The sequence below is a fragment of the Cydia amplana genome, chromosome 6 (genome assembly GCF_948474715.1).
Source record: "Cydia amplana chromosome 6, ilCydAmpl1.1, whole genome shotgun sequence".
NCBI classification, from domain to species: Eukaryota; Metazoa; Arthropoda; class Insecta; order Lepidoptera; family Tortricidae; genus Cydia; species Cydia amplana.
The window spans coordinates 10309313-10334350 of record NC_086074.1 but is presented as its reverse complement, the minus strand read 5'-3'; the positions used below and the strand labels follow the sequence as shown (position 1 = coordinate 10334350).

Here is a 25038-nt window from a genome sequence, read left to right as displayed (position 1 = left end):
ATTACATTATTTAACTTGCGAATAAGTGAGCAAACCCTTATGCTACTAGACTAGAATGGACACGCTAAAAAAAATGAGACCCACTTCCTATAATTCGATTGAGCTGAAACTTCACATACATATGAAAGTTGGTAAACAATGCAATATGGTACCATCGAGCCGAACTGATGATGGACACAGGAGGAACTCTATGATAAAACAACGCAACCTAATTGTGTTTGGGTTTGTTAGAATGTTTTCGATGAGTATTAGTTGTCCGTTGAAAGTAAAGTACAATCACTAAAAACTTGTATCAAAAATTAAATTTTTAACAAAAACGTTATTTTTTCAGATTTTCACAAAATACGAACAACATCGAAGACTGTTACTGGAGGATATCCTGGCGTCGATAGCGCGCATCCCCAGCTCGAAGCACAACCTGCGCTCGTTCCAGCTGAGCTCCGACCAGCACATCCAGATGCTGACGGCGCTGGTGCTTCAGCTCGTCCAGTGCGTCGTCACCTTGCCAGACTCCATGTGTAAAACTCAAGATAAAGATAAGGAGCTTTCGGAATCTAACAAAAAGGTATTCATGTAACTTTAATTGCTCTGCTTTGAGTTCATAGCTCCTGATACGAGGTTACGCTACGATGTTGTTGGCTGACTGCGTAATGGCATAAACAAAAACACTTCATAATCTTGAAAAGACACTCAAACTGACTGCTATCTTAGGTCCAGAATACTAACGTCCATCATAATTTTCGGAATAATTATGCATCTCTGTAAATCTTAAACTGACGGACCTGAAATAATCCTTAAATACTGAATGAATTTCAAATTAATAGTGGAAAGAGTTGGAAAGAGCGTTGAATTTATTTTGAAAACGAACGAAAAAATGAAATCCAACTTTGTTCCAGTTGAAAATGGGTTAAATTACATTGAAGCAATTAGTATTATGGGTAGGGCTGTGGACCTTAGTGGGCTATGCTATTACATATTTTACGAAAAAATATGATTAATGAAAACGATGAATATTATCGCATGAAACATCTAGAATTACTCTATTAGTGACATAGTTGTAACTTGATCTGGAGCTGCTCGCTGAATATTCACTAACAATATTCCCTTTTTCCAGAGTGTGGACAAAGATCTGTTGATAATATCCAAGTACGAGGCAGCGATCAGCGTGGGCGGCACGTTCCTGACGTCGTTCCTGAACAAGTGCCGCAGCCGCAGCGAGGAGGTGGACTTCCGGCCCCTGTTCGAGAACTTCGTGCACGACCTGCTCACCACCGTCAACAAGCCCGAGTGGCCCGCCACGGAGCTGCTGCTTAGTTTACTTGGAACGATGCTTGTGAGTACCTAATATAGGCCAATGTTCACTACTTACATTTCAACAACTAGCCTAGTCCTATACTAAGCCACCGCTTAAGCTTCGGTACGCCTTTAAGGGCCACTCCACACTAGCGTCTTTTGAGCGTCGGCGTCTAGTCAGCGCTATGGAAAATGTCGCAGCCCAGTTGCGTCAACATTGCGTCGAGCAGCACCCATAGAGTTGACTAGACGCCGACGCTCCGATTACGCTAGTGTGAGGCATCCCTAAAGCATACGACTCGCTTTATACATGACGCAGGGGCAGTAGCCAACGGCAAGTGGCCATGCGTGAGAGTGAGAAACTGCAATGTGTTCTCTCGCTCTCACCCATGCCATCTCCTCGCCGCTGCCCCTTGCGCCGCAAAGCCATTGCGCATACTCTCAAGAGACATCTCACGGAACTTGGCTTAACCTTTTTGACGCCAATGACGTATATATCCGCACCGTAGGTCCAACGCCCAATACGGACAGAGAAACATATACCTACGTGCATATGTTTAAAGTTCTATTTCAGTTTTGACACTTCGGTGACGTGGCATCTGAGTGTACGTGTGATTGACACGGCGTCTGTAAGGTTAAAGTTCCAGAACTCTACAACCCCCCACACGATGTAACAACCCCATTATTAAAAACGCCAGTTGCCTTATACTATACTGTATTAATGTAGTACTACCCTTGCTTGATAATAAAATAATGTACAGGTAAAATACATGTCGGATAAGTCAATGGAGATGTCTGTGCGCGTGGCGTCGCTGGAGTACCTGGGACTGGTGGCGGCGCGGCTGCGGCGCGACAGCGTGACGTCACGCGCCAAGCTCTCCACCATGGATGCCGTCGTGCGCGACATCAAGGCCGAGGAGGAGAAGGACGGCAACCAGGGCATGGTGAGCACCCACACACATGCACTTACCACTTCACTAACATGACAATGTAGAGATGTTAGACTCACTCCTAATCTTTCCTTTCAGAACGCCACCGCGGGACTGGACGAAGACGAAGAGAGGACGGAGTTCTTACAGCGCGTCCTCCTCGACTACCTCGCGGTCAACGGCCAGAAGGACCAGGCCTGGAACTGTGCGCGGCACTTCTACATCACGCAGTGGTACAGGGACATGGTCGTGCAGCCTAAAAGCTCCTCGCCCACCAAGAAACCCAAGCACAAAACGAAGAAACGGCACAAAAGCGACACCAGCGACGAGGACTCCGACGACGACGACAGCGACGCCGAAACAAAATCGGAACGGAAAATCAACACCAGCGCTATAGTCTCGGCGGAGAAATTCAAGACGATAGAGCGGCGGAAAACATTTTTTGTCGAAAAAATCAGGCCGTTCAGATACCAAGGCGGCACTCAAGTACAAGTGATGCAATCCTACATCGACTACGGCGGAGCGGAACTGATCTCGCAATACTTGGCGTCGAAGCGGTCGTTCTCGCAGAGCTTCGACCGGTATTTACGAAAGATACTGGTGATTCTCTGCGAGAACACGATCGCCATCCGGACGAAGGCGATGAAGTGCCTCGCGAACATCGTGGAGGCGGACCCGGGCGTGCTGGCGCGGCAGGACATGCAGATCGGCGTCAACCGCTCCTTCCTCGACCAGTCCACGGCCGTGCGCGAGGCCGCCGTCGACCTGGTCGGCAAGTTCGTGCTCAGCCGGCCCGAGCTCATAGACAAGTATTACGGGATGCTCTCCAATAGAATCCTAGTAAGTGCCTCATCACATCTCTAACATGCTCTTTATTTTCTCACTTACCTAGCCCTGTATTTTACACAAACGATTTTTATCTTCCTATGGTTTAGGTACTTATTAGAAGAAGTTATCATTAAACGAAAACTAATCCTGATTTGAATATATAGCTGCGTGGTTGTAACTTAATTAACATAGGTTCAAATAAGTCTCGTGCAGAGGACTACGTTATTAATATTTTTTTAGAAAGGCGTTGTCAAGGAGCGAGCAGGCCGGAATAATTAGAAACAGCGACCTCAAAACAATATTCAGTTTAGTGTGAAAACGTAAAAGCTAGTCCTAAATAGCCGACGCCTATCGTCATTAACAATATTTCACCTCTTTCAGGATACGGGCGTGTCTGTCAGGAAACGTGTGATAAAAATTTTAAAAGACATCTGCACCGAGTGCCCCGAATTCCCCAAGATCCCGGAGATCTGCGTGAAGATGATCCGGCGGGTGAACGACGAGGAGGGCATTCGCAAGCTGGTGATGGAGGTGAAATAGAAATACATTTATTTGATTAAAAATAGTAGCAAGTGTGAGTCATCCTTAATTTTGGTGTACTTAAATTTGAACAGGAACTGATATAAGGTGTGCGTCAATTTGATTAAATTTAAACAAATGTGAAACAGAAAAGTACAACAAATTAATTCAGCATACAACGTAATAAGATGATAGAAGTTTAATACGATGATTATACATTTAGTAGTATTTAGAGTATAAATATAAAATGTCAGCACTTGAATGAGTGGTAGTAACGTTATATTATCGGGCAGGTGTTCCAGAACATGTGGTTCAGCCCTTGCCCGGCGACGCGGGTGGCCGCGCTGGACGCCGCGGACCCGCTCACGCGCAAGGTGCTCAACATCACCGACGTCGTCATCTCCTCCCGGGACATGGGCCTAGAGTGGTTCCAGCAGCTGTTGATGAGCGTGAGTATTTATTGATTCCATATTTGTAATTGTTACATGTAAAAGTGCTCTTGTGGCCTATTTGCTGAATAAATGTTTGATGTTTGAGCACACTGTCAAGAACTACTCTAGGCTGCTTTTATGTATTCATTATTTAGATTAATAATAACATATTTAAATGTTTACGTTATTTTATTGAATGACATTGACATGAATGACAAGACTATTTCTTCTATGGCCATAGAGGTCTCCTAATACAAAATAGGTATAACACCTCCGTCGCAAATCTCTATGATCGGTCTTCTGCATCTTGAATTGGTATTACCGTGCTCAACATCTGGTCTATGTGTCTTTTCCAAATATCTCCAGAATCCGTCTTAATCTCGTAATGGAGCCGGCCCAGAGTTTTAGTTACAGTTCCAAATTGCCATTTATTACGTCCGCTAGTATAATCTCTTGCTTGAACTCTCTGGCCGACCGTAAATGACCGGACGGTGTGGTTCTCTTCGGACCTTGTCCCCACATCTTCCCCCCTGGTCTTGAACTGCACGTGCAACATATTTCTTATCGTTCTTTTAAACATAAGTTCATATGGGCTCTTGCCGGTGGTAGTACTCGGCGTTCTCAACAATCGCTCCTTTACCGCTAAGATTTTGTCGTGCAGATTACCTGGTTCAGCGTCCATGCATTTTAGAGCCTTTTTAATTGTCTGGACATATCTCTCAGCTTGCCCGTTGGTAGCTGGATGGTACGGTGCGGATGTTTTATGTACTACTCCTTTTTTCTTAAGGTAATCTTCGAACTCTGTTGAAATGAATTGACGTCCGTTATCAGAAACGAGTGTTAAGGGAAACCCAAACGTAATAAAAATCTCATGTAATTTTCTGATACACCAAGAGCTGGTTGTCGTTTTGGTTGGGAAGATTTCAACCCATTTAGTGAAAGCATCGACAACTATAAGTAAGGACTGTCCTTTCAGAGGTCCCGCGAAGTCAATATGGAGGCGCTGCCACGGGCCGGTCGGAGGCTCCCAGTGGTGTAGTGTAACCGGTGGAGGCTCGTTTTGGTGTAGCCGGCATTCACGACAGTTTCTTACTACGTCTTCTAATTCTTTGTCCATATTTTTCCAATAGACGTAGCCTCTTGCTAGTAATTTCATCCTCACCATACCGAGATGTCCTGAATGTAATTCATCCAATATATGTTTTCTCAGCCCTGCTGGTATCATGACTCGCGTTCCCTTTAAGATACACCCATCTTGAATGGTAAGTTCGTTATCGTTGTAGCCATATCGGCGAACGGTCGTGCCCGCCATTAACGCTTGTAATAGGATGCTGTATTCGGGATCTCTTAACGTTTCTTCAGCGATTTTCACACGGTCAACCGCAATGGTGTTCATTTGATTTAATTGAAATGCGGTATGTACATCAATTATATTGGGAGATATTGTATCTACTGGAAATCTTGACAAATAATCTGCATTACTATTATCGTTGGAAGTCCGGTACTCGATTGTGTAGTTGAAACCGGATAGAAAATGTGCGTAGTGGAAAAGCCTCATTGTGCTCATTGCTGGCAAGGTTTTGTGTGGGTGAAAAATGGTGGTTAGCGGCTTGTGATCAGTCACAAGTATGAATTTGCGTCCGTAGCAATAATGGAAAAACTTTTTGAGACCCCAGAACAGCGATGTAGCCTCCTTGTCTATTTGGCTGTACTTTTTCTCGCTACTTGTTAATGAGCGCGATGCGAATGCAATAGGTCTATCAGATCCATCCGGTAAGCGGTGCGAAAGAACGGCTCCCAGACCCGTAGGTGATGCATCAGTAGCTAAAACCAGAGGATGTTCTGGGTTGAAGTGGGTCAGTACTCTATCGCTGAGTATTTCTTTTTTGATCCTATTAAAGCTTTCAGCACATTTCTGTGTCCACACGAAGTGTGCGTTTTTCTTAAGCAGGTTATTCAAAGGCGTAGATATTGAAGCCAAGTTCGGTATAAATTTGTTATAATAATTAGCCATGCCAAGGAAGGTCCTTAATTCATTTACGTTACTGGGTGGTTTAGTATCTGTAATGGCTTTTACTTTGTTTTTATTCTTGTGTAAACCGTTTTTATCAATAATATGCCCTAAATACTCAATGCTCTCCTTCATAAAATGGCATTTGTCTTTGTTCAGTTTCAAGTTGTTTTCATTTAATTTTTGTAATACTTGTCGTAGTCTAGCCAGTAGTTCTTTTTCTGAAGATCCTTGAATGATGATGTCATCGAAAAAGCATTTGACGCCGGTGATTCCTTGTAGCAGTTGATCCATGAATTTTTGCCATAAATTAGGGGCTACTTTGACCCCGAACATGAGTCTGTTTACTTTAAACGTTCCCTTATGTGTACTGAGGGTCTGCATCATGGCACTTTCTTCGTCCATCATCATGTGTAAATAGGCTTGGCTAAGGTCTAATGTACAGAACAATTCTCCTCCATTCATCTCTACCAGGATGTCTTCTATGATAGGGATGGGGTACTGTTCATCTCTAATTGATTTATTTAGGGTGACCTTATAATCTGCGCATAAGCGTATGCTACCGTTAGGTTTGACAATCGGTACAACAGGTGTCCCCCATTCTGAGTTGTCAATCTTTGTGATGACTCCTTGTTTACATAATCGATCTATTTCGTCATCTACCTTATCCTTTAACGCATATGGAATGCGTCTAGGTTTGACAAAGATTGGCGTTGAATTTTCATTTAAGGTGAAACGACCTTTGTAGTTAGGTATACAACCTAGGGTACCATCAAATACATTGGGAAATTCAGAGATAAGTTTTTCGATGTCTGGGTGTGTTTCTAAATTGAGCTGATTAATATTATCCATGTCGAATAAATTTATTGCGCGTATCCATGTTCGGCCGAAGATAGCATCTAAGTCTTCTTTCATAATGTAGAGTTTTCCATCAAATATTTTATCTTTGCATTTGCAAGTGACATAAGCTACGCCAAACGGTACGAAAACTTCTTTCGTGTATGTCCTCATTGTAATTTTAGATTTGTATATTTTACACCCTGTATTTAATTTCTGGAAATCTTTGTAAGACATGGACGACAGGGCCGCACCCGTATCTACTTCCATGACGGTGTCCTTGTTGTTGAGAGACACGTTTATCATAAACTTATCTGTGTTACGGGATTGTATTAAGTTCATATCCCAGGGTGTGTTGTCATCGACTGTTTCAGTTGAGCTATCCGTGTCGTGATCTTCCGTGAGTTCATGTTCTATTTGTTTGTTCGCTTGCGTAGATCGTAAACAAACTCGAGCAAGATGGCCTTTTCGCTTGCACTTGGTACATGTGTCATTTATGCTTCGACACGTATTTGCTTGATGTTCTTGACTTCCGCAACGGAAACATTTCCCCTTTAAATCTTTAATCGAAAGAGGTTTGTTATCCATTTTACGTTTAAAACTATCGTATCTAGTTTTAATTAAGTGTTGATCTTGAGGTTCTTGCGTAGAGCAGTGTGCAGGTGACATGTAGGTACTGTCCGATTTTGCCAGTTCGAGTGTAGTTGCAGTTTTTATTACGTCTGTGAAACTTTTTACCTTTACTTCCTGCAAGAGTTTTGTTCTTATATCGTTGTCGCGTAAACCTCTTATAAATTGTAGAGTAAGAAATTGATCGCAAATTGATTTCTTGCAGTGAATACACGAAAACTCGCAATCTTGGCACAATCGTTTCAATTCAGAGGTATAAAGCATGACTGTTTCATGTGTATCTTGTACTCGCGTAATAAATTTATGTTGGCATGCCCAAACGCTAGGCTTTGGATTTACATATTCCTTCAATATTTTGGCAACATGATTGAAATCCATTTCACACGGATTGTCGGGTGCACATAAGTCGTAGGCCTTTTGGTGTAGGTCTGGTGGTATAGAGCTTAAAAGCATTAGGGTCCGGGTTCTTGAATCTTCACAGATATTTAGTTGCATGTATGTTTCCAACCTTCGTATGAAATTTGTGAAGTCTTCTCGATCATGATATGGTTGAAATGTGATCTTGGGTCGGTGTACAGCCACGGGTGTATTATCGCGCGTGCCTTCAAGACTCCGAGCGTGCTGCGACACCGACACGTAAGTTGAGGATCCCTCGACAGCGGGGGTAGGGCGTAAGCCGTGTAACTTCATTTTTAATTGCAAAATACATTCCTCTGTCGCGTGGCGTTGCTCGATTTCGGTCTCTATATTTTCTGTTCGTGACTCTATTTCATTCTGGATGTTGTCAAACTTTTTCTCGTAATTTTCAAGGCTTGTAAGCCGTTGACATATTTCGAAGTCCGATGTAATGTGTAATTGTTGTAGTTGTTGGTCTAATTTTGTAAGTTGACCACGTACCGATGCTCGCAAGCGCGTAAAGCGTTCTAATTCCTCCGTCATCGTCGCCAGTTTTATGTATTCATTATTTAGATTAATAATAACATATTTAAATGTTTACGTTATTTTATTGAATGACATTGACATGAATGACAAGACTATTTCTTCTATGGCCATAGAGGTCTCCTAATACAAAATAGGTATAACAGCTGCCTTTAGTGTTTTGTGTTTTCTTTAAATGATTTCTTTCTTCTGAACCTTAGTAGATTACCTTTCGGTATTTTTGGTTGGCCGGTATCGAGGTCGTATCTGCCTTTTGCTGAATAGTCTTGCAGGTCTTAAACATGAATAAAACTGTGACGTTCCACACTGACACTTACGCCATTATCACTCTTATTAATGATGATCCAATACTAATGCGGTGCTACGCGATGTAAGTGCCGATCGCCAGGTACCTTTCCCGTGGAACGTCACGAATATATACAAGCATATTTGAATAAATACAATGTTCACGAAGTTATCATCACCTATGTCAATTATCTTTTTCTTTCTTTTCAGTTATTCAAACCGAAAGAGGACAAAGATGACTCCACGAAAATTATATATCAACCGCCTAAATCGCTTTTAATAGCCTGCCAACAAATCGTTGACTGCCTTATTGAGAGTTTACTACAATTAGAAGAAACCAGTGCTGAAGGTAAAAGGAGAACAGTAATTTAAAGTTCAAATCAATGTGTTACGCCTTGTGTTTGATAATATTTGACGACCGGTCTGGCCTAGTGGGTAGTGACCCTGCCTGTGAAGCCGCGGTCCTGGGTTCGAATCCCAGTAAGGGCATTTATTTGTGTGATGAGCACAGATATTTGTTCCTGAGTCATGGTTGTTTTCTATGTATTTAAGTATTTGTATATTATATCTATCGTTGTCTGAGTACCCACAACACAAGCCTTCTTGAGCTTACTGTGGGGCTTAGTCAATTTGTGTAAAAATGTCCTATAGTATTTATTTATTATTATTTATTATTTATTTATTTATATTGTAATCAATATTTTACTTTTCAGGGAGTGGATCATCTCAACGGATACTCGCGTGTCTCTCCACTCTGCATTTATTCGCTAAAATTAGGCCACAGTTATTAGTTAATCACGCCCTGACTCTACAACCGTACCTGAGTTTAAAATGCCAGGTGAGTCATTTGAATATAAATCGTATAATAGATAACGAGCTTTTATTAATGGTATGGGGACCCATTGCATTATATCGATACAAAAGTCAGAAACAGTATTAATATCGTAGTCAATGCACGAAATTGCCTTACAGTCTATTTAACCTTTTAACCGCCAGCAATTTTTGATCGAGCGTGCTCGTGTTGCCACCGACAGTAATTGTACCACGCAGAGTAAGGTTGGCATAGTTACGGGAGTTGTGACGGTAACAAAGATGGCGGCTTTGAAAATTAAAACATCACCATTAGTCCACACAAATTTAGTTAAAAAGTCTCAAGGTCTGAGGTCTTTACGCCAATTATTACCATTAGTTTTTAGTTTTTAAAGCTACGTTAATATCGTTAATTTACTTAATTATATTGTTCATGTAACACTACGTTACAATAAATGTGCTGTAAAAACCAAATCAGATCTATGTCTTATTTATCAGACTGTGGCGAAATGAGCTGGATATGTAATGTCGTATATATCAGACTCTGGCGGTTAAAGGGTTAACAATAAAATTTAAGGAATCAAAGGGTACCTTTTCTCGTTTTTGGAAGTTAAAAAAATACTGCAATTTAAAACATTCAGGTCTTGTACTTTTATCATACATTTTTAGTGTCAAATCTATTATGATAAATTGCTCATTTTCTATCTACTTAAATAGGTTTATGTGACTGTCAAGATATGGCATCAACCCAATTGCTTAATATAGTTAATAGCTTTTCTCAGTTTATCAATAACATTGTACTTTGTATGCGCAGAACCAATACGAGCAACAGATAACGTCGACGGTAGCGTCGACGCTGGAGCTGGTGGTGCCTCTGATGGAGCACCCGAGCGAGGTGTTCCTGGCGCAGCTGGAGGAGGACGCCGTGAAGCTGATCCTGCAGCGCGGGCAGCTCGTCATCGCCGCCTGCATCGCGCTGCTCGCCGCCATCGTCAACAACCTCACGCGCAACTACAAGCTCATCCGGGACGTGTTCAACAAGTACCACGGTACGTCACTCACGTGCCTGCTAGAGCGAGGTGTTCCCGGCGCAGCTGGAGGAGGACGCCGTGAAGCTGATCCTGCAGCGCGGGCAGCTCGTCATCGCCGCCTGCATCGCGCTGCTCGCCGCCATCGTCAACAACCTCACGCGCAACTACAAGCTCATCCGGGACGTGTTCAACAAGTACCACGGTACGTCACTCACGTGCCTGCTAGAGCGAGGTGTTCCCGGCGCAGCTGGAGGAGGACGCCGTGAAGCTGATCCTGCAGCGCGGGCAGCTCGTCATCGCCGCCTGCATCGCGCTGCTCGCCGCCATCGTCAACAACCTCACGCGCAACTACAAGCTCATCCGGGACGTGTTCAACAAGTACCACGGTACGTCACTCACGTGCCTGCTAGAGCGAGGTGTTCCCGGCGCAGCTGGAGGAGGACGCCGTGAAGCTGATCCTGCAGCGCGGGCAGCTCGTCATCGCCGCCTGCATCGCGCTGCTCGCCGCCATCGTCAACAACCTCACGCGCAACTACAAGCTCATCCGGGACGTGTTCAACAAGTACCACGGTACGTCACTCACGTGCCTGCTAGAGCGAGGTGTTCCCGGCGCAGCTGGAGGAGGACGCCGTGAAGCTGATCCTGCAGCGCGGGCAGCTCGTCATCGCCGCCTGCATCGCGCTGCTCGCCGCCATCGTCAACAACCTCACGCGCAACTACAAGCTCATCCGGGACGTGTTCAACAAGTACCACGCTACGTCACTCACGTGCCTGCTAGAGCGAGGTGTTCCCGGCGCAGCTGGAGGAGGACGCCGTGAAGCTGATCCTGCAGCGCGGGCAGCTCGTCATCGCCGCCTGCATCGCGCTGCTCGCCGCCATCGTCAACAACCTCACGCGCAACTACAAGCTCATCCGGGACGTGTTCAACAAGTACCACGGTACGTCACTCACGTGCCTGCTAGAGCGAGGTGTTCCCGGCGCAGCTGGAGGAGGACGCCGTGAAGCTGATCCTGCAGCGCGGGCAGCTCGTCATCGCCGCCTGCATCGCGCTGCTCGCCGCCATCGTCAACAACCTCACGCGCAACTACAAGCTCATCCGGGACGTGTTCAACAAGTACCACGCTACGTCACTCACGTGCCTGCTAGAGCGATGAACAGCCACACGCTAAGGCCGAGTACCTGGATTACTCAATGGACTGAACCGTTATGGAATTAAATGGTACTCAGGCGTTGCATGTGCCTGCACAGACTGCATAAAATAAGGTGGGAGGCGATAGCAAGGGATCCTATTGGCCTAAGTCCCTACTTCCCTAGCCCTAACTTATTCTATGACAAGGATGTCTGTACCGGGAGACCTATCGGTAACAGACGGATTCCCTACGGGGGGGGATCAAGGTGGTTTGGATGGATACTTGCTGCCGATCGCCCAGGCTCAAGCGACCGATTAAGGCTGAAGGAGTCTTATGCCACAACAAGGGTTCCTGTAAAAAGGTGGTGGATGGGAGCCTCTACTCTCAGAGTGTCGCCCTGAGCAAGCAGAGGTTTTTTGGGTATAGAGGTAGTGAAACACCAACGGACAATTGGTATCTGATTTATTTACAATTTGCATTTCTTTATATACACAACTTTACCTATAGCACACATGTAAATCTTATTTGTATTACATCCGTGTAAAGTGCAACTAAGAAAATATGTTTCTGCTGGTTTATGCCCTAGATTGATCTGCGTGGATCAGCGCGATGCGCTGACGCAATCTGTTGCTTAAACAAGCGAGGTGTTCCCGGCGCAGCTGGCGGAGGACCTCCTGCTTTATTCAGACAGACCATTATTACACCAAGAAGATTTATTTGAATCCTTCAATTTTAGGAATACTTCTACAATGGAAGTCGAGTTGGCAGAGGAACCCTGACATAACGCGCACCCTGCACGCGAGGCCTCAGTTCCGGAGGTCGCTCTTCATCGTGGGCCTCCTGCTGCGATATTTTGACTTCACGGACCCCAAAGTCATTGATGGCCTTGCAGTAAGTTACATTAATAAGCAGCAAACTATTTTTACCGGTTAAATTCTAATACAAATATCTACTGTTTTATGTTCCATATGTTCGACTTTTGGCGTCTCATAATCTAAGTTCAAGTTCTGAATTTTATTTATTCTTTCAGATTGACATCAAAGAACAATTGTTCACAACGTTGATGTTTTTTGTGGGATTGGAAGATGAGGATTTTGTGTCGCACACACTTAAAGCGCTGGGTTCCGTTTGCGTCAGGCATTACGAGTTTATGCTAAGGCCGGAACTGAAAGAGTTTTACCACCAGCTGCTAACTTCTGACCTCGCGCCCATAGAAATGAAAGCAGACGTGCTCAGGAACGTCGAAATGTATTTACAAGAGGAAGAACAAAGAATGATCAGACAGGACAAAGAATGTAAGTTCGAAAATACTTATACACATTTTTAGTTTTAACTACATATTTCGTTCGTTTGGTCATATTAGTAGTTTATGCAACAGTGATATAATAAGGGTTCTTAAAATTCAAGGGTCGAAGTTACAAAACGAGACGTAGTCGAGTTTTGTAAAAAAAGACCCGAGAATTTTAAGAACCAATTATGAGCTGTTGCATACATTACTTTTTCTATGACAGCTGCAGCAAAAAAAAAAAAAAAAAAAAAAAAAAAGAGTTATTATTAAAAAAAAAAAGAGATTATTAAAAAAAAGAGTTATTATTAAAAAAAAGAGTTGTTATTAAAAAAAAATTTAGTTATTATTTAAAAAAAAAAAGAGTTATTATTTAAAAAAAATAAGAGTTATTATTGTAAATGAAAACATACCTCTTTCAATCAAGATGATCGGAACTTGTATCTTTAAAAAAAATAAAGCAGTTGTATTATACTCATAAGATGACTGCTAGCAGTCATCTTATGAGCCTATAGACAAAGCATTCAAATGACATTGCTTTAGATATCACTGTCAGTCATTTAATTGACACATTTGAGTGCTGGAGTAGAAAAAAAGAATAATAGATGTAATGTGATATCATTTACACTTCTATTGCCAGTATGTATTTTAATTTCCATTACATTCATGATGTGTTGCCAGAATAAATATGACTAGAGAGCCATTAGAGTTTTGAATAAAATGTATATAGGGTATTAGTGACCATTGACAGTATTTCAAAGACAAAAGACGGTTTTAAGGACCTTTGCTGGTCCTTTTATACTCCTACTTGCGAGCACAACTAGCACAAGTAACATTATCTATTCTGCTTTCCCAGGGTCGAAGCGATCGAAGCTAGAGAACCTGAAAGAGATGGGCGACGTGTCGTCGGGCATGGCGTCGACGGTGATCCAGCTGTACCTGAAGGAGATCCTCGGCGCCTTCCTGCACCCCAGCACGACGGTGCGCTCCAGCGCCATGAAGGTCGTGCAGCTCGTGCTGGCGCAGGGGCTAGTGCACCCCGTGCAGGTACACTCACACACAGACACTACACTTAGGCTTTGGTTTCCTCCGAAAGCGGTGCCGTTATATACCGGTGAATGACGTCACTAGAACGTTGTCTATGTAAACCAAATGGTGCGGTTTCCTAGAGGGCGGTGATTGACACCGTGACGTCAAAAAGCGGTGCCGCCATTTGCATGACGGCCGTCTTGACGGTGTCGATAGTTTCGTAAATGTTTTATTTGATAGCGGTGAAGTCATTTGTACTAAAATCTCAAATGCACTTATTATTATTATTATTTTATTTTATATTAATAATAGTGTATTTGAGATTTTCCTCTTCTGTTGATATTTCATCCTCCAAGTAAATTATTAAAGATAAATCAAAGTCGCCCATTTTCTGTCCTGGATACTTTTCGTTTGAGCTTGGTGGCTGACAGTGTGTTATGATGCCGTGGAACTTTCCACATGTCGTCACCGTAAAGACGGCCGTCTTTTTGCGTCCGCTATATGACGGCACCGCTTTCTGAGGAGACCAAAGCTTTATTCTCATAAGAATTGCAAATTCACTTACATGAGAACATTATAAACTAAAATACATTTTTTAAAGATGTGGGAGCGGACGGGTTAATACAGTTGCTCAAAAAGTGCTACTTTACGTAGCTGTTTAGTGTTCGCAAAGTAGTTTTTTGCGAACTAGTGTTTTTTACTTTTCGAGCTTTTTAACAAGCTTTTATTAGGTCGACCTGTATGTAACTATAGCTGGTCAACCAAATCTTGTCAGTAAAAAAAGGCGCGAAATTCAAAATTTCTATGGGACTATCCCTTCGCGACTACATTTTTCAAATTTGCCGCCTTTTTCTACTGTCAAGATCTGGTTGACCAAGTATAATTATGTAATGGAATCTTGCTAGTTAAATTTGATCCACTTCCCGGTTTCCGATTGAGCTGAAATTTTACATACACATGTAAGTCGGGTGACAATGCAATATTATGGTACCATCGAGCTGATCTGATGATGGAGACAGGAGGTGGCCATAGGAACTCTGTGATGAAACAATGCAACCTAATTGTGTTAGGGGTTTTTAGAATTGTCTCGATGAGTATTAGTTGTCTGTCGTAAGAAAAGTACAGTCAGCGATAAAAGCTTGTACCAAAAATGAAACTTTTGCCAAAAACTTATTTAAGTTTAATTCTGACCGTAATCGATACGTCCACACCAAAAAGTTTGGATGATCAAAAATGTATATATTTTATTTTGCCATTAGACATATATTACGTACAAAAAGTATAAAGTATATAAAGTAATTATTTATTTATTATTATATAAATAAAACGTTATATAATACGATATTTCACTAAAAAAACTTTTTTATTATTTGGCTGAATGGAAAACTATCATTGCCAAGTTGGCTGTCATTAACAGAAAAAATTAAAAAGTTAAACCGGCGCCCGCTATTTTCACTTAGAATTTAGTTGTATCAAAATAATTAACTTAAATTGCAACTGTAAGAGTGTTTTTGTATGAAATGACTTAATGTGATTAATTTTTGTAGTGCTGAATAATATATAATATACAATATCATTCCAGTTCAAGCGAAAATTCGTAACTGTAAGTGTAATTCTCATGTAACCAATATTTGTTTTATTGTGATTTTTTCGCAAATGTATTTAAAAAAGTCGTTCAATGTACGTGTGAAAGTGTTACATCTCGGGACTCGTACATATTAACACACTTTCCACAATTGCATTGAAATGTACTATTCAAGTTAAACTAACAGTGAAGTCCCTACTAAAAACATATCGTCGCTATACTTACTCAACCTCATATCTGCAACAATCATTTGATGGAAATGTCGCTTCTCTTTCATTCGGAATACGGGTGTTTTTGTCATCAAATAGTGTTGCAGATAAGAGGTTGAGTAAGTATAGCGGCGATATGTAGGTAAGTTGACAATCGGCATGCAAACTAGTTATGTTGCTGTGCGGCGGCACATCGTCGAGTGCTAGAGTAAACATTAACGTATAACGTATTGGATGCGGCATCGGGCAAATTTCTTACAGTACGATTAGATTCAGTTTAGGACTCGTATCTTTGCATTTGCGAATAGGGAGTATTACGCAAAACACAAAACAGTAAACTAACCTCATTGATCAGTGTTGTGAATAACGCTTATTTACTAAAGACTCGAGCCCTCAAGAGTCGTAAGTCTTGAAGACTCGACTATATTTGAGAATTGTATTTATGTATTTATTTTACGCGTATGGATGTAAGAAGTCGTCTTTGCCGCGTTTGAGGCGTTAAGCCTAGAGAGTGTTAAGGGTTCGAGTCTTTAAGCCTCGAAATGAGCGTTATTCACAACACTATTTGATGCATCAATGTCATATTTATTCGTAACTAATAATCTGTGAAAACTTGTCTAAAAACTGTTTACGGCATAGTATATACATACCTATAAGTTACTCTATGGTTTACAGTTTGTGCTAGTGCTTCACTCTAGCGGCAGAACATTGCAGTAATATTCGCTATTCGTCGTCGTTGAGTCAAATTCACAATTTACCAGAGTATAAAATAGAGTCCCCCACCGCGTCAGTCTGTTTATATGTATGTTCGCGATAAACTCGAAAACTACTGAACGGATTTTCATGTAGTTTTTACCTATCAATAGAGTGATTATTGAGGAAAGTTTAGGTATATAATTTGTAAAGGTTCCACCCGTGCGAAGTCGGGGCGGGTCGCTCGTAAGATAATATGTAGTTTGTAAATAAATTTCTACAGTTTTATTATTATTTATCGCTGGGTATTTAATAACGAGTTATTTATTTTCAGATTGTTCCATATTTGATCTGCATGAGTACTGATTTAGAAGTGACAGTATCTCACGCAGCGGACAAAAACCTACAAGACATAGATAAGAAATACCCCGGATTCATCCATATGAAAGCGCAACTTGGCATCAGGCTGTCTTATCAGTTACAAAAAATAATTCAGAACAGCGTCAAGAATGATGTCATTCGAGGGTTTAGGTAACTTGACAGTCATTTAACGTTTTTGTAAGACTATTGATCAACTAAGAAAAGTTACTAAACATACTAATGGCATTTCAGGAAAAAAGACCAAGACGAATTACCTTCGTCTCTGAATGGATTTTTATATTCATTACTACGTAATACACGACCGCAAAGGAGAGCGCTGGTTTTATCCTTACTTAAGCAATTTGACGATGTTTCCGTGAGTACCCATTCTTCAGTCCATTTCCAATATGCACGCAATATATCATTATAAGTTATATTCCTATATATATAGTGTTTATTTTCATAATTAAACTTGTTTCCAGACTGCGCCTTTGGATCAAATGTTGTACCTGGCAGACAATTTGAGTTACTTCCCGTTTCAAGTACAAGACGAACCACTTTTTATAATTCATCACATCGATATCATCATATCTACATCCGGATCAAACTTACTGCAAGTTTTTCGTGAGGTAATTTCATAAATATTACTAGTTTAGTCGTAGATAGTTTTTAGCGCACTGTTGTTGCAAGTGTTATTTTAAACGTCAATCTTCTATGAAATTATGACGTATAAATAACACTTGCACTGCGTATGATATCAAAATCGCTGACTTTTCGTGGTCTAACTCTATGAGCTGTGAGCTTGGTCGATCTGTGTAAAATAGGTTATTTGACTGTATTTATAATAAATAAATAATTTTACACCATGCCTGAAATACAGCACCAGAAGATTAATAGAGAAACGTAGACAGCAGTTATTTTTAGACACAATTTCTATTTTAAAACCCGTATAAAGTGTAAAGTTTATTTGATTGTGACGTCACATGCTAGTGTTTCATATAAATTCCATAGTAGCAAAATCGTTTTGACAGTTCGAAAAAAGAAACTGGTTTGACTAAGTTAGGCCCACTTGCACCATGTAAGTTTCCCTTGCACCTAGGAGTGATGGTTCCTCAACGCATCGGATAAAATGTCCCAGAGCTTCGTTCTGGTGCGGTTGACCCAGCCTAAGCTGGCTGGGATGTCGGGGGCGTCATGGCGGAATGTTAGCGATCCCATGGCGTCCCCCAGTCGGCAATGCGAGTAAAGCCGATGTGGGTTTAGTGCATAGGACGTCTCCCACTTTTTCTCGCTAAGAGAAAGGAATGAGATGGGAGTCCCACATAACCCCCAACAGGGGGTATGCGTAACAGCATTACCACATCGTTAAAAAAAAAAGGCCCACTTGCACCATCCCACAAACCCGGGGTTAAGCTATTAAACCGTTAACCGATTGTCAAATCGTACTGGTAACCATGGTAACTCGAGGTTTAATCGGTTAAACCCGGGTTAATGAAATGGTGCAAGTGGGCTCAAATACCCTATTGTCCTATAATAATCAACAACTTCCTCGCGTTGTCCCGGCATTTTGCCACGGCTCATGGGAGCCTGGGGTCCGCTTGGCAACTAATCCAAGTAATTGGCGTGGGCACTAGTCTTTACGAAAGCGACTGCCATCTAACCTTCCTACCCAGAGGGTAAACTAGGCCCGTATTGGGATTATCCTATAATAATAAAAAATCCTAACCTCTGTCTAAGGGTCTGGTGAGCACGAGCTCGGAGGAGAAGGAAGAGGAGGAGGAGGACGAGGAGGAGGCGGAGGCGCTGGTGGCGCGGCTGCCGGAGTGCACGCGGCCGCTCGCCGACGCCATGCGCCAGGCGCGCGGCTGTCTGCTGCTGCTGGTGCTCAAGCAGCACCTCAAGCAGCTCTACGGGTTCACCGACGCGTCAGTATCAATACATTTCCTTAACCCCTGGGGTATTAGGGGCTGACCCCTAAAACCTCTCAATTTTCCAGCCGGAAAACTACCTCGAGGAATTAAATTTGTCGCGATATCGGCTGCGTGGGACTCAAGGTTAGCTTAAGGAAAAAAACAAGTACTTCTTACAACCATTATTAGTGTTCTTCATATCCTGGATACTGGTTAGGAAAACCGCTTTCAAGTCGGTTAAGACTTCAATTTTAAGAAGGACATTCTGTTTTTCGGGCGTGGCCATTTTCACAAGGTTTTATCTATTTGGCATTGTTCGTATGTATCTATAAGTTGTCTTTAATATTTGCAAACCAACTAATTTACGACCAAATGTTGGTATACGATTGAGCTGAAATTTTGTAATGGTTTGATAATGTGTGACAGATTATACCACTTAAAAACTGACCAATATCACTACATAGTATAAAACAAAGTCGCTTCCTGCTGTCTGTCTGTATGTATGCTTAGATCTTTAAAACTACCCAACGGATTTAAATGCGGCCCGCTGTCTGTCTGTACTCTGTATGTATGCTTAGATCTTTAAAACTACGCAACGGATTTTTTAATAGATAGAGTGATTCAAGAGGAAGGTTTATGTATAATTTGTTAACCTAGTCGCTAGTTAGTAATAAAGCATCAAGGTTCTTGATAACCAACTGCGTATCTCTTGTCGAATGTAGCATATTTGTTACAGCAAAATCAACCAGTACTCGCCGTCGGAGAGCGCGAAGGTGTACGAGAAGGCGATATCGCGGCGGCAGGCGCCGGTGTTCGAGCCGCGCGCCACCATCGCGCAGCTGCGCGACGAGCCGCAGGACCTCGAGCTCGACGAGCGCGGCCGCCGCCGGCTGGTCGACGACTACCTCGAGGTATGTACACGTGGCTCTTATGTACTCGCCGACGGAGAGTAAGGTGTACGAGAAGGCGATATCGCGGCGGCAGGCGCCGGTGTTCGAGCCGCGCGCCACCATCGCGCAGCTGCGCGACGAGCCGCAGGACCTCGAGCTCGACGAGCGCGGCCGCCGCCGGCTGGTCGACGACTACCTCGAGGTATGTACACGTGGCTCTTATGTACTCGCCGACGGAGAGTAAGGTGTACGAGAAGGCGATATCGCGGCGGCAGGCGCCGGTGTTCGAGCCGCGCGCCACCATCGCGCAGCTGCGCGACGAGCCGCAGGACCTCGAGCTCGACGAGCGCGGCCGCCGCCGGCTGGTCGACGACTACCTCGAGGTATGTACACGTGGCTCTTATGTACTCGCCGACGGAGAGTAAGGTGTACGAGAAGGCGATATCGCGGCGGCAGGCGCCGGTGTTCGAGCCGCGCGCCACCATCGCGCAGCTGCGCGACGAGCCGCAGGACCTCGAGCTCGACGAGCGCGGCCGCCGCCGGCTGGTCGACGACTACCTCGAGGTATGTACACGTGGCTCTTATGTACTCGCCGACGGAGAGTAAGGTGTACGAGAAGGCGATATCGCGGCGGCAGGCGCCGGTGTTCGAGCCGCGCGCCACCATCGCGCAGCTGCGCGACGAGCCGCAGGACCTCGAGCTCGACGAGCGCGGCCGCCGCCGGCTGGTCGACGACTACCTCGAGGTATGTACACGTGGCTCTTATGTACTCGCCGACGGAGAGTAAGGTGTACGAGAAGGCGAGGTCGCGGTGGCAGGCGCCGGTGTTGGAGCCGCGCGCCACCATCGCGCAGCTGCGCGACGAGCCGCAGGACCTCGAGCTCGACGAGCGCGGCCGCCGCCGGCTGGTCGACGACTACCTCGAGGTATGTACACGTGGCTCTTATGTACTCGCCGACGGAGAGTAAGATGTACGAGAAGGCGAGGTCGCGGTGGCAGGCGCCGGTGTTCGAGCCGCGCGCCACCATCGCGCAGCTGCGCGACGAGCCGCAGGACCTCGAGCTCGACGAGCGCGGCCGCCGCCGGCTGGTCGACGACTACCTCGAGGTATGTACACGTGGCTCTTATGTACTCGCCGACGGAGAGTAAGGTGTACGAGAAGGCGAGGTCGCGGTGGCAGGAGCCGGTGTTGGAGTCGCGCGTCACCATCGCGCAGCTGCGCTACGAGCCGCAGGACCTCGAGCTCGACGAGCGCGGCCGCCGCCGGCTGGTCGACGACTACCTCGAGGTATGTACACGTGGCTCTTATTTACTCGCCGACGGAGAGTAAGATGTACGAGAAGGCGAGGTCGCGGTGGCAGGAGCCGGTGTTGGAGCCGCGCGTCACCATCGCGCAGCTGCGCGACGAGACACAGGACCTTGAGCTCGACGGGCGCGGCTGTGAACGGCTGGGCGACGATTATCTAGAGGTATTTGTTGCATGGAGCTCTGACATGATGTGTGAAGGCTAAGGTAAAATTCTTGTTTTCAATATAAATCTATATAAAGAGATACGCCCTCAACGTGGAATTTTCAGTGCCATTTTAAATTTTGAACTCTAATCTTACTTTTTTCACTCGCGTATGTAACTTCCGGACAAAGGTTCGGGCCTCGGCCACGACAGCTGATATAGATGGCGTTCTACGACTCCGTATATTAGGCGGGAACTTTGCTGCCGTTGACCGTTGAGGACTTGCGACAATCGAGGGACGACAAAACATATGCATCTATTTCAGCTGTCAAGAATGCCATCGATATTTCGATAGACCCCTCGGACATCTTCCCCGAGCGGGAACTCTATGCTCCACGTAAGAATGACGCCGGCCGGGTCTAGTCTATCCGTCTCCCCGGGCCGGGGTCCCCCGACAAACGGAGAGAACGCGGGCACAAAATAGATACAGTACAGAAGTCAATCACATGTATGTACTTCACTTTTCATACCTACGCTCGGCGGTCGCTCTAGGGTTGTCAACTATGATTTATGCACAAAAAACTATCGTGATAGTGGCACTCGTATCTAGTAGTGGCCGGGGCGGGGTGCATATTTACCTACCTAACTGTTCTGTTTAACGTTAAAACGAACCATCGAAATACAAGCAGATACCTACTTACCTCTCTGAAACCACTGGTAGCTTAAAAAGCGACAATTCACCGTTTAATGTTGAATTTAAACAACCGTCCACTGAACAGTTATAATAACTTTTTTTTTGTTTCTCCATTATTGCACAAAAAAGCTCACAGACGCGTGTCTCAAGCGGATGGCACTCGCGCTCGCACTGGTCCCAACCGGTCCGAGATACCGTGTCCGTGAGCAGTGTCTATGTGTGCGTTGCTCGAGCGCACTTTGTATGTAGATTGATTTCTGTACTGTTATCTATTTTGTGACGCGGGTCTAATACCGTTCGAATGCCCCCCAGTTCAAGCAGCTGATGCTGAAGTTCGACCCCGAGGAGGAGGAGGAGGAGGAGTTGGCGGCGGGCGGCGCGGCGGCGGCGGCGGGCCCCGGCGCGGCCGCGCGGCCGCCGCCCGCGCCGCCCGCGCCGCCGCCGCCGCCCAACACCTAGCGCGCCCGGCCCGGCCCGGCGCCGCAGTGATCAGTGCGCGTGCAGTGCCAGTGCCAGTGCCCGCGGACTTTACACATACAGACGATTAGACTCGCGCGGCCCCGTCGGGGGACCCGGGAGATTGATTAATTTATTGCGCCGGGGCGGGCGGCCGCGTGCGGCGCCCCGTCGCCGCCGCCCCGCCCCCGGCGCGCCCGGCGATCTTAATTTTTTGCGTAAGTTACATCTGAGAAACTCGATTTGGTTTATATTAAAAGTCTTGTGTGTAGATAATTTTTATGAAGAATATAAAGTATATGTACCTTCCCGGACTTGAGTTTCTTGACCGTAGTCTTAGCTGTTGTATTCGATATTATTTCTCGGGAGACGGCGGCGAATTCGAATATTGTAAGATCGAGGGTCAATTTTAAATGTATCCGTCGATATCCGTTTTAATAGAGCACGTTTGGCGTACATTTTAAAACTCGAGTCCACGTAACGGGGGACCTCGCTATGTTGACGCGGAGGACGCTGCAATAATTGCATTTCTTATGATTAAGAAGACATTAAAGTTACAAGGCTAGATTTTTACAAATATTATGTTTTATATTTACAACCCTGTTTATTATTCAAAGATTTTATAGCGAAACGCTTACAAATATCACACTTGAGAGTAAATAAATGTAAAATATAGTAAATATCGTATATAAATTTCACGAACGACACATAGACATGGAAGGGGACTCCTAGCAGGAAACCTTGTTGGCCCTCTCCTCGGAGATGGCGAACTTGTTGCAGAGGAAGAAGATGAGGTTCTCCTTGGTCGGTTTGACCTTGCCCTCCGCCACGAGCCGCTTCAGGTTGCGCAGGCGCTGCTTGTGCGGGTACTCGCCGCCTGGTTTTGTGCCCTGATAAAAATTCATAAATAAAAATTGATAAATTCATAACATTCAGTAAAATGAATGAACGTTCATGAGTCATGACAAATAGGACAAACAGAAGTAATACATATGCGAAACATCAGGTAGTTATTACTGGTTATAACTTTTAGTAGGGGTTCGTCTTCGGCAGTTCTCACACTGGCGCGGCATTCGAATGTGGCGATATTATGCCAGATAGACATGCATAGCACTGTCTGGCTCTGAATCTAGTAAGACGCGGCCCGAATACAGCCGTTTGATGTGTAACGTAAACTCATTCATCAACGCCTAAAAATTAATTGAAAACTGGCGAGAACAAAATTATGAAAGATAAACATTTAAATATACCGCCTTACCGCCTAATGTTGGTTAAAAACAGTTCCTCAATTATTGAAAGTGAAGTGGCTAGGAAACGCATTTGCTATCGACGATGAAAGATTAATTTATATTTAGGCGATCTTTAAAATTTTGTTTTTTATTGACGTAGCGCTATTCTTGACTTCATCGCAGATATTCAACGATAAAATCTGGCACGCTTGTTAGTTGTTTATCAATCTTTCACATTCTCGAGTCGTCAAGCCAGCATAAAACCATTTGACGCTCTAAGGGCCGATACAGACGGACTGCAACCCGACTGCAATTTTATCGCTCGCGGTTCAATGTCAAAAAACATACATGAGCGGTGGTAATAAATGCTCTTTCAGAGTGAAACAGTGCTATAGTTCGTTTTTTTAGCATTAGAAAAAAGGCAAACAATCTTGATGTGTCTTTTAATTGAAAAACATGTTTTAAAAATAAGTCACGACAAATATGTAACAATTATGAATCTAATACTATCATTTATATTCTTCTGCTTTCATAAGTATAAGTTACTGATTTTTAAAAAGCGTTTTTCAATTAGAAGACATGTCAAGATCGCTTACCTTCTTTCTAATGCTAAAGATAACGAACTTATAAAGACGCTGCTTTTATTAAAGGCTTGCACATAGAGTTGCGCCCAACAAGTCGCTTTACTTTTAACTTGTTAAAAATATCCGAGAAGAACAATGATACCTCATCACCATCAGCGTTCGGTGAGTAGTCCGGTGGCGGGATACCGATGATGGAGCTGTCCCACATGACGGGGTGCCACGGGCGGCGCACGGGCCGCGGCGGCGGCGCGGCGGCCACCGGCGGCCGCAGCGGCAGCGACCTCACGTCCACGTACTGCTCCTCCTCAAACTCCTCCTCGTGCGCCCCCTTAGTCTCCTCGTGCGCCCCCTCAGTCTCCTCGTGCGCCCCCTCGGTCGCCGGAGCCTGTTCACTGCCTTCCCGGCTCATAGTGGTGCTGTACAAACATCACATGTCTTTAGATCAAGTTCATCAATCAAGACAAATCTACTAAACACCAGTGATCTTGGTCTACTTATACAGGGTGCTTTCTGTAACAGGAGCAATAAATTAAACAGTAGGCTGTACTCCTCAAACTGACCAACATTTGTTCAGCAACTTTTGAAAATAACTCATGTTTTGATTTTTATTACACTTTTAAGTTTATTCTAAGACGCAATGTATTGCAAATTTTGTTATGTTTAAAGCGTGACAAGCAACGTCAAACACACTGATGTCAGCGTACATTGAAGGCAATATTTATTTTGTATGTAAAAGTGGAAGTCTAAAGGATTCATAATTTTTAAAAGTTGCTGAACAAATGTTGGTCAGTTTGAGGAGTACAGACTTTAGTTTAATTTATTGCTCCTGTTACAGGAAGCACCATGTATATAGAAAGGAAAACTAACTCCAAATTGAGTTTCCGAACACGTTACAGATAGACATAGCCGACTTCCAAATCTGGTTCTCAGTTCGGTTGTATGTTTTTTTTATTCGCAGTTTTGTTGTGGCTTTGTCTATTGTTGTACGAAA

At 44.1% G+C, this 25038-nt stretch overlaps 2 protein-coding genes across 2 annotated transcripts in view; one reads left to right on the top strand and one right to left on the bottom strand.

Annotated features, from left to right (window-relative positions):
• LOC134649144 (nipped-B-like protein) overlaps window positions 1–22553 on the top strand; it is a 30846-nt gene extending 8293 nt beyond the window's left edge. Inside the window, exons 10-28 of the mRNA XM_063503858.1 lie at window positions 332–565; window positions 1115–1333; window positions 2055–2237; window positions 2322–3062; window positions 3432–3581; window positions 3863–4018; window positions 8913–9051; window positions 9416–9540; window positions 10327–10561; window positions 12410–12564; window positions 12704–12968; window positions 13815–14005; window positions 16809–17005; window positions 17087–17210; window positions 17317–17463; window positions 18572–18759; window positions 19481–19655; window positions 22091–22166; window positions 22507–22553. Of these exons, the coding sequence (XP_063359928.1) occupies window positions 332–565; window positions 1115–1333; window positions 2055–2237; window positions 2322–3062; window positions 3432–3581; window positions 3863–4018; window positions 8913–9051; window positions 9416–9540; window positions 10327–10561; window positions 12410–12564; window positions 12704–12968; window positions 13815–14005; window positions 16809–17005; window positions 17087–17210; window positions 17317–17463; window positions 18572–18759; window positions 19481–19655; window positions 22091–22166; window positions 22507–22553 (3747 nt within the window). The remainder of the gene's footprint in view (window positions 1–331; window positions 566–1114; window positions 1334–2054; window positions 2238–2321; window positions 3063–3431; window positions 3582–3862; window positions 4019–8912; window positions 9052–9415; window positions 9541–10326; window positions 10562–12409; window positions 12565–12703; window positions 12969–13814; window positions 14006–16808; window positions 17006–17086; window positions 17211–17316; window positions 17464–18571; window positions 18760–19480; window positions 19656–22090; window positions 22167–22506) is intronic.
• Window positions 22554–22801: 248 nt separating this feature from the next.
• On the bottom strand, window positions 22802–24393 carry LOC134649143 (uncharacterized; the record flags this gene model as incomplete). Its single annotated transcript, XM_063503856.1, has 2 exons — window positions 22802–23124; window positions 24190–24393. Coding segments are annotated over 2 exons (366 nt in total), but the record flags the coding sequence as incomplete, so codon positions are not given.
• Between the last annotated feature and the right edge of the window lie 645 nt (window positions 24394–25038).